Source organism: Nicotiana tabacum, chromosome 3 (assembly GCF_000715075.1).
Source record: "Nicotiana tabacum cultivar K326 chromosome 3, ASM71507v2, whole genome shotgun sequence".
Classification (NCBI taxonomy): domain Eukaryota; kingdom Viridiplantae; phylum Streptophyta; class Magnoliopsida; order Solanales; family Solanaceae; genus Nicotiana; species Nicotiana tabacum.
Genome location: NC_134082.1, coordinates 198,932,126 through 198,942,414, shown reverse-complemented (window position 1 = coordinate 198,942,414; position 10,289 = coordinate 198,932,126). Strand labels below are relative to the sequence as shown.

Here is a 10,289-nt window from a genome sequence, read left to right as displayed (position 1 = left end):
ACTCCAAATTATATAGTTATTTTGTAGAAAAACTTACCCGAAACACACCCGAGGTGTGACGACCCGGCCAGTCGTCTCATGAGTTACCGCTCCATTTCCCCCATTTCTGCTTCTTATTGCTTTGTATAATGGTTCCATATGTGATTGGGTTGATTGGTTAGGGTTCGAAAAGGATTTGGTAAGGTTTGAGACACTTAGTCTCTCTTGAGGTAGGTTAAGTGGGAAAAGTCAACCGGATATTGACTTATGTGTTAGAGGGCTCGGATGTGAGTTCTGATGGTTCGGTTAGCTTAGGGAGGTGATTTTGGACTTAGGAGCGTGATCGGAATGAGTTTTAGAGGTCCAGAGTAGATTTAGGTTTGAATTGGAGAAAGTGAATTTTTGGCGATTTTAGGTTGGTAGGTGAGATTTTGATATAGGGGTCGTAATGGAATTTCGAGAGTTACAGTAGTTCCTTGTGTCGTTTGGGATGTGTGTGCAAAATTTTAGGTCATTCGGACGTAGTTTGGTTGAGTTTTTGATCAAAAGCGGAATTCGGAAGATTTTGAAAACTTAGGCTTCAATCCGATGTGTTTTGGTTGATTTGATGTTGTTTGAGGGGTTTTGAAGATTGGTACAAGTTTAAATAAGGTTTTGGGAAATGTTAGTGCCTTTGGTTGAGGTCTTGGGGGCCTCGGGTGAGTTTCAGTTGGTCAATCGGACCATTTTATGAAAGGTGGAATTGCAGAAATCTGTTGCTCAATGTTGCAGACAAATGACCTTCGCGTTCGCGAAGGGCTGGGAAGTGATTCATCACGTTTGCGAGGTAAGCTCTGCGTTCACATAGATTGGCCAGCTGAGTTTGAGGTGTTCTATTCATCGCGTTCGCGGGTGAGGGACGCATTCGCGAAGAGTCAGGTTGTGGAACCATCGCATTCGCGAGTGGCATGACGCGATTGCGAAAGAGGAATTTTGGTCAAAGGTGATTTGTGCTTCGCGAACGCGAGGCTTTGACCGTGTTTGCGAAGAAGGATTTCAAGCCTGGCAGAATATTTAAATACTCGTCTTGTCCGCGATTTTGGGATTTATTTCTTCCATTGCTGATCGTTTTTGGAGCTTTTTGAAGGGGATTGAAGAAAGATTCAAGGGGAATCACTTGGAGGTAAGAATTTTGGACTTAAAACTCGATTCTATTGTGAAATCTATCTAATAAATCATGGAATCTAAGCCAAAAATTGAGGGATTAGGGCTTGAGATTCAGAGACTTTAAAGTGAGAATTTGAGGGGTCATTTGGACTCCGATTTCAGTATTCTCGGTATGTATGGACTCGTGGGGAGATAAGGAATCTATTGAAGTAAAAATTATCGAATTCTAAGACATGGGCCCGGGGATCGGGTTTGATTATTTCGGGATTTATGTTGTAAATTGATTGTTTTCGCTTGGACTTCGTTCCCTTAGCATATTTTGATGTCCTCGTTCTGATTTTGGATAGATACGACATTAGTGGAGGCCAATTGGAGGGGCAAAGGCGTCACGAGCTAGAGATTTGACCGGATTGAGGTGAATAATGATTGTAAATGATGTTCTGAGGGTATGAAACCCCGGATTGCACATCGTTCTGCTATATTGAAGTCACGCACATGCTAGATAACGAGCGTGGGGTCGTGCACTATTGGGGATTGTGACTTAGTCCGTCCCGAATGACTATTTTACTACGTATTTGACTGAAATTTATTTGCTATCATCATTAATTGGGTTGAATGCCATATTTGGGCTGAATGCTAACTATATAAACCCTTAGAGGACTTTTATTAATATTTCCTCACTGTTTTGACTTTATAACTGAACTCAGTCATGTTATATTTTACTATTTTCGTACTGAGCCATGTTTACTTTGTTTTAACACTTAAATGATCTTTTAAATGATATTTTGGGCTGAGAATCATGTTTTACTATTACCCGAGTGTCTTGTGAGGATTTTGACTAAGTAAGGCCGAGGGACTATGTTGTGAGGAAACATTTGATATTGATTATGAGGCCGAGGGCCTGAGATATGTACACCACGAGGTGGCTTGATTGATATGAGGCTGTGAGCCTAGTGATGATGCCATGAGATAGCTTGATATTGCGCTGGGGCCGTAAGGGGCCCCTCCAGGAGTCTACACACCCCTAGTAAGCGTGGGTACCCATTGTGATGTGAGATATAGCCCGAGGGGCTGGTATTGTTCTGAGATATTGCCCGAGGGGCAGATTTGTGGATATTGTGCCCGAGGGGCGAACCTTTATGTGTTTATTTTCCTTAATTGCCTGTCATTTATCTGCTTAAATTGTTGACAAAGGTTTTTGTGAAGTTTAATTTGACTTAAATGGCTTTCACATATCTTTTACAGATTTTACTACTTCATTATAGTCTACAAATGTGCTTTACGTGATTTCCTACTTTCAGTCTTTATTTATGATTATTACTCACTGAGTTGGAGTACTCACTTTACTCCCTGCACCCCGTCTGCAGATTCAGGCGCATCTGGTCCCGCTCCCGAGTGCTGATCATTTCCAACTCAGGCGGATCCGAGGAGTCTCTAGGTAGTTGTCAGTGTTCGCAGCCCAGAGCTCTTCCCTATCTTATTTCTTCATGTTCTTAGTTTTTATATTAAACTCTGTAGTTTTCTTTGAGTATTCCGATTTAGTTTAGATGCTCATGACTAGTGACACCCCGGTATCGGGTTGTGTTGGGTTGTATTCAGCATATTATACTATCATCTTCTTAAACCTTGGATTATTTTATCATGCTTTAGACTATTTCTTACTGTTTAACTGTTAAATACTGAAACGGGAAGTGTCGGCTAGCCTTGTCTTTACGAGAGGTGTCATCACGACCAGGTCCGGGTTTAGGGTCGTGACAAGTTGGTATCAGAGCCTAGATTACATAGGTCTCACAAGTCATGAGCATGTTTAGTAGAGTCTCGCGGATCGGTACGAAAACGTTTGTATTTATCCTCGAGAGACTGCAGAACCTTTAGGAAAACTTCATATTCTTGAAATTCTTGTCATGCGAATTTGTTGATCTGAGTACTAAACTTCTGTTATTCTATTCTCTAACAAATGGTGAGGACACGCACTACTGGTCAGGATAGACGACCACCAGTACCACCAGCTGTGGCCACTAGAGGCCGATGACGCGGTCGTGGTCGTGGTAGGGGTAGAGGTGTGGCCCGTACAGCAGCTAGGGCAGTACCTGCAGATCCACCAGCCGCCCCAATTCAAGATCGGGTCCCAGTTATGGATGCTCCAGCAACACTAGCTCAGGCACCAGCTGTGCCCATTATGATTCCGGGTCTTTAGGATGCCTTGGCTCAGATCCTATCAGTTTGCACTGGCCTAGCTCAGGTGGTCTCAGCTACTACAGCTGCAACTACTTCCTAGGCTGGGGGAGGCAATCAAACTCCCGCCGCTTGCATACCTGAGCAGGTCGTGCAGGGACTTCAGATGCTGGGGGCACATCCAGCCCAGCCAGTTGCATCTGCTCAGGACTATATAGTTCATGTCATGTCAGAGGACGAGCAGCGTAGGTTGGAGAGGTTTGGTAGACTTCAGCCTCCGACCTTTATTGGTGCAGAGGGCGAGGATCCCCAGGGCTTCTTGGATAAGTGTCAGAGAATTATTTGTACAGCGGGTATTCTGGAGACCTGTGGGGTCGCTTTCACTACTTATCACTTTTCTGGAGCTGCCTTCGCTTGGTGGGAGGCTTTTGAGAGGTGTAGGCATGTTGGTGCAACACCCCTTACCTAGCAGCAGTTCTCTGTTCTCTTTCTGGAGAAGTATGTGCCGTAGTCTCGTAGAGAGGAGCCGCGTAGGGAGTTTGAGTGGTTGCGTTAGGGAGAGATGACTATGACGCAGTATAAGATGAGGTTCTTCGAGTTAGCTCGTCATGCTATTTGGTTGATTCCGACAGATAGAGAGAGGATTTTGAGGTTTATTGATGGCCTCACTTATCAGCTTCGTATTCTCATGACCAGGGAGAGGGTGACTGGTGCTACTTTCAAGGAGGTTGTGGATATTGCTCGTGAGATTGAGTCTGTTCGTCGCTAGGAGCGAGAGGAGAGGGAGGCCAAGAGGCATCGAGGATCTGGTAGTTGCAGTGGTACTCCTTCGAGAGGTCAGTTTCAGTACGGTAGAGGTCGTCCATTCAGGCTTGCTCAGCCAGTTCGCCCAGGTTATTGTAGGGCGTCAGCGAGTCATGGTTCTCACAGTTCTCATCAGGGCCAGTCATCACTTAGTGCCCTTCCAGCTCAGAGCTCGTCCCGTGCTCCATCAGTTCAAGGCTCTTCTATGCCAGGTGTATCTACTAGTCACTCACCTACAATTACATTACAAACAAAAAACAATTCATATACGGTTAAATAAAAAATATCTACAAAATATCTACATTGTCTTTTAATAATTTATTTTGATGCAATAAATGATCAGATCTTACTCTAAGCTTGTGCGACAATGTTGTGTTGTCATCCAACTCTTTGTTGAATTTAAACCCAAGGTATGTGAATGTGCCCTTTGCTTTCAATAACTTTTCATTAGTCCAATGTTCAAGAAGAGTCCTCTTATACTCTAATAGTTCTACTATCGGCAGCTCTCTTGCATATTTTGTTACAACATTCAACGACTCTGCAATGTTTGATGTCATAGTCCAAGTTCTGTTCACCGTAGCATGTACTCAAGACCATCTACGATAGCCAATATCGTATAAGTATGCTTTAACATGTAGGTCAATCTCTTCAATCTTTGATATCCTTTCATTAAATTCATCAAGCGTGTATGATCGTGCTGTGGCAAAGTATAATTCGCTTAACTTTAGATGACCCTTCTTGAACTTTTTCCTTATATTTGTCCAAATATGCCACATGCAAGAATAATGTGGCATGTCGGGATAAACAATAGATGTTGCCTTCAAGATACTCTCATTTCGATCCGAAACAACACACATATTTGGTCTTTTACCATATGCATGTTTGAATTGCTCAAAAAACCACTTCCATGATGCGACATTTTCTGAATCAACAATAGCATATGCCAAAGGTAATATGGTACCTACATTATGGGGCAAAAAGCAATTAATTGGCTGCATGAAAAATGCAGAGGAAGATATATACATACAAACTACAACTTTTCAACAATATATCTACAATAAATATACAAGTACTACAAAAAACAGATAAGCTACAATATTTCTACAATATATCTACAATAAATCTACAATACCTGCTGCATCCATTGTACTAGTTGTTAGCATTATTCCCCTATATGCTGACTTTAAGAAGGTCCCATCAACTACTACAACTGGCCTACAATATTCCCAACTACCGATTGACTACAAATCGCAACAAATGCATACAAGAAGCAGCCATCGTCCGTCTTCTTCAATTTAACTACAGACCCCAGATAAGTCTTCTCCAGAATATACAAATAACTAGGCAATTTGTTGTAGGAGACAGCATGATGACCTATCAAAAACTCCAAAGCCTTTTCCTTTGCTCTCCAAGCTTGCATGTATGTTAAGTTCACACCATGTTCAAAAAACATATCAGTTTGTATGTCTTTTGGTGTGTAAATTATCTTGGGATCAGCATATTTTGGAATAACCATGCTACCAACTACCATGGCAGTAGGTTTGCGTTGTATAAATGTACTGTCCATCAAAGAGCATGTGTGCAAGCTGTTGAATTTTCTAACCTTGAACATTGCAGAATCATTTATGCTAGTTGCCTTGAAGTGCCATGTACAATTTTTACTAACACATACCAGCCAGTAGCTACAAAATAAAAATAATTTAAACACTGGTATAAAAAATATAGATAAAAAAAATTGTTGTAGCATAAAAGATCATATTCAACAATTTATATACAAAACAACTACAAACTATATACAATTTTGTTAAACAATATCATAAAAAAACTGAAGAACTAAAAATTTACAAATAAACTACAAAATAAAATAAAATAATATTTGACTATTCATATGTTCCTACCTTTTAGCACTAGATCTTTTCACCCTAAATTGAAACTTGTTCATGACAGAATAGTGCTTCATTGCGCTTGCAGTTGTTTGCCCAAAAAAATTATATTTTCAGCTTCTCTCATCAAATAAAATTTCACCATTAAATATCTGCTTCACCACCTGAGAATCTATTAGTTCTGAAATGATTATTATCCAAATCAGATTTAACACCGTCAATAGATATAGATCTAATTTCATCTCAAAAATATTAATGGTGGTTATTCTTCAAAAAAGATTTACTATTTTTTTCTCAAATATGGACAGAAAGTTTGTGAAAATAGAGAAGGAGAATAACAGGAAAGGAATAAGGGGAGAAAGAGAAAAGAGAAATAAAGGAGAACGGGAAATGGGTGGGGAAATGAAGAAGGTTTGTGAAAATGGGTGGGGAAAGAACGGGAAAGGGGAAGGGTAGAAAGAGAAAAAGAAATGGGGGTGAGGTGGGTGAAAGAAGGAAGAACTGATATATTTTATTTTTTATTATATTAATTTTTTGTCTTTTACTTTTATTTTTACTTTTTATTTTTTTTACTTATTTTAATTATTTTTAGTCTAACTTTTTCATGTTTACTTTTGTTATACGCGTGAAGTATACGCATTTTGTCCAATTCGGTCGTGAAGTTGCCGCATATGCTTGATCAACGATCAGAGGGGGTTAAAGTAATGTATTTTAAAAATTACAAGTGTCTGAATGAAACTTCATAGAATATTGGGACCGGGATGACAAAGCGGGACAAGTAGAAGTGTTTATTAGGCTATTCTGCCTTTTTATTTCATATTCTAATTTCCTTGTTTATCAGTGAGAGAATATAAAATTTCTTGATTATTAGTAGCCGAGTACTTCTAAAAATAGGCTTTGACTGAGAATCTAATTCTTTGGTTAAACAGTTACGTTTTCAACTGCTAATCTCTGAAGCATCCGATCGATTCCATCCATAAACTTTTCTTTTTCGGATCAGAATTGTTTAGTCACATAGTAAAACCCATGAAGGAAGAAAATGAAACCATGTAACACTTCCTTATTTCATTATGGCAAAGACAAAATGACACACCCTTTATGGGGTGTCAACTGTCAAGCCATCCACGTTGCATAGCCAGTTGGTGGTCACAACTCACCAGCAGCAAAAACAGTGTTACGTCAAAGCAAGAATCACATGTATTAGTACTACCTAATTATCACGACATACAATTCAATTCTCCGTTAACAGTAAGAATAACATATAATTTCAGTGTCAATTGTCAAATTACATTCTGCATTTCAATTCCTAAATGCTTAGATTACCTGGAGTTATCGTACTTTGACTGCAAGGCTGTGACATCTCTATTGGATATGATGTCTCCCTCTCTGTGCCTAGAGTATCCTTAGCATCTCTCAATGAAGAGCCATAACTCAGTCGTCTACCACTATGCACCGCATCGTCCGATCCTCTGCGACCCTCGATGCCTCTTGAGCAGAAGGAAAATACCGATCCCAATCATACGCCGTAATGGCGGTGCCCGCGATCAACAATGGAGTTGTAGGGTTCAATGGTGAAGTCCCCGGTGACAAATGAAGGCTGAATCACGGCATATCATCACGAGCATCGTGTGGCTCAGCAAAGTCACTCGGTAGATCATCACTAATATCCTCTACGGGTGCCTCAATGCCCCCTTGCTAGGGACCCTATCCTCGTGGACCACCATGACCACGTGGGCTACCCATTCCTCTCTGGACACGTCTGGCACTTCTACCGCGTGCTGGGGGCATGCTGGGCCCATGATGGTAATCCACGGGCGGCACATACGCAGCATCAAAACTTAATCGCGCATCCTCTCGGGTAGCTCTCAAAGTGAGAGCAGCAAGATCAGCAACCTGACGACCCCACTCGTGCACAACTGGAGCTCTGTCGCCTGCATGTTGTAGCATATGCTGTTCCATCTCGTAGAAACAGTGTAAGCCAATAGCCTACATAGAATATATAACACTCCCAAGCCCAAACCTAATATTGTATGTGGACGTAAATTTGAGTACATTTTACTATCTTTGTGATAATAATGGAAAGAATTGATAATATTATCACCTGCAGTAGCGGAATAAATCCGGCGACGTCTCTCATGGTGGCCATGAACGCCCTGCACAACTCCCTATAAAGATAGGCTTGAATAGCTCCACCCCAGTTGTACGCAGATAACTTATCTAGCCACTCCGGATGATGCAAAAACCGTAGGCTAAAAAGGTTTCTCAAAGTGTTCCGGAAAAGAATACCACCAAACATCATCAATAGAAACAGCCTTGACTGCCGCTCAATAGCCTCTAATGGTGAGTCATCGGTGATCTCCTTGTGCAGCGCCTCCAGATGCTGCCTAACAGGCGATAGCTACAATCAACTAGCGCCACTCATAGTAGTTGGCTCCGCTTGCTGGAATCCATATAGCCTATGTAACATCTATAGATAGTCGACTCTCTTATAATTCCTAAGAGCGGGCGGGTAGTAGACAGCCAAACCATCAACAGGCAACCCGAATAATACATCCATGTCATTAAGCGTGATGGTCGTCTTGCCGATAAGTAGATGAAATATTTGAGTCTCAGGTATCCATCGCTCGATCATAGCCGTGATCAGGAGACAATCAAACTGCAGCGGCCGACCTCTACAATCCGGTAAAAACCAATCCGCTGAAGGCATGCAACTGTACGAGAATGAAGTGAATGGTCCCTAATGAACTCCCAAAAGTCATCAATACGTCTAAGGTAGAAGGTCTAGGACAGAAACTGGCCATCCTAGATGTGTGATGACCTATGGCCACCGTGGAGCAACAGTAGCTCTCGAACAGCAGGACCAGGATGCACCGACGGACGATCTATGACAATGTCTGTAAATTAAATAATATAAACTAAACATTATTCTCTTTAATCGTTTAACGTCTCGAAATATATTGCGATATTTTTTTATATTCATATTTAATTGATAAATTTTATATTATTACTTACTTTGATATAAAATATTTATTTATATATTAGTTTTTTGGATTTTACAACTAAAATTCGGCAGGGTTTATTTCTACTCTCAATTTTTTTTCTTATTTATTCGTCGTTATAAGAAAATTAAATATTTAGTTTGTTTAACTTATTGAGATATTTTTAATAATTATAAAAATTACTACTATTAAGTATTTATTGCGTTCATAACGACTTATGTCTTAATTTAATACTTTTAACCAAACAAAACGGTACAGTCTCTTTTACGTACTGTCAATTTTTTAACAATCTTATTCCCTATTAAGATAATACCAAATACTTATTTTTTTAACTATTTGATATTATTTAAAAAAATTTACTATTAAGTATTTATTTCGTTCATAACGATTTATATATTAATTTGCTATATTCTACACAAATACCCTGGAGCGTCTTTTTTGTACTGACAACTAATATTTTATGATTTATATCTAATAATAAATTTACTATACACTTAATAATTAATTAATAATTGATCCGTCATTGATCCGAGTTCGTTAATGCGGACACGTAGTTATTATTCTACACTAAAGAATACTAAAGAGCATTAAACTCACACTACTCTAAATGACAATAAATAACATCAGCTAACATAAATTAACATCAATTAACATAAATTAAAATTTATTATCAGTTCTACTACACTAAAGGGTACTACATAATACTAAAGGACACTAAATAACACTAAAATCACATATTATCGTTGTACAACTATAAAAATAGTAAACATATAACACAAATTATTCAACAAGGTATAAAAAACAATTTTCATACAAATTTGCTAAACTCTAAACTATTTCAGATAAAAAAAATAAAAATTCAAATAAATTCACAAAACAGTCACAAAATCATACAATATTAATAACAAATAATTACTCATATATATATATATATATATATATATATATATATATATATATATATATATATATATATATATAAAATGCATACACACAAAAGTGATTCGAAATATCTCTTTTTGAATTTTTTTGAATGGAGTAAAAATGACACTTTGACAACCCAATCGGACAATAAGCGAGTTCCACTCCACGAGATGACCTTGGATCAAGTGTCAAATCGATAAAATACGAACGAGACAAGATTTCAGGGAAGGTGTGGGCTCAAATGAAGCTTTTCTCTTTTAAAAATGGGGGGGGGGGGGTGCGTTTTGGAGAAACTGTCGGGGAAGAAGAGGAGTTGTTTATTTAAATGGGTAGAGCGCATGAATTACATGCGCTATACCTGACTGTCTTTTCACATTAA

The 10,289-nt window shown here is 39.1% G+C and overlaps 1 protein-coding gene across 1 annotated transcript; it reads right to left on the bottom strand.

Annotated features, from left to right (window-relative positions):
* Positions 1–4,691: 4,691 nt before the first annotated feature.
* LOC142178562 (uncharacterized) lies at positions 4,692–6,064 on the bottom strand. Its single transcript, XM_075248356.1, has 4 exons — positions 6,003–6,064; positions 5,412–5,786; positions 5,237–5,319; positions 4,692–5,065 (listed from the first exon to the last, which is right to left on the bottom strand). The coding sequence occupies exons 1-4, from the start codon at positions 6,062–6,064 to the stop codon at positions 4,692–4,694; spliced, it is 894 nt and encodes a 297-aa protein (XP_075104457.1).
* Between the last annotated feature and the right edge of the window lie 4,225 nt (positions 6,065–10,289).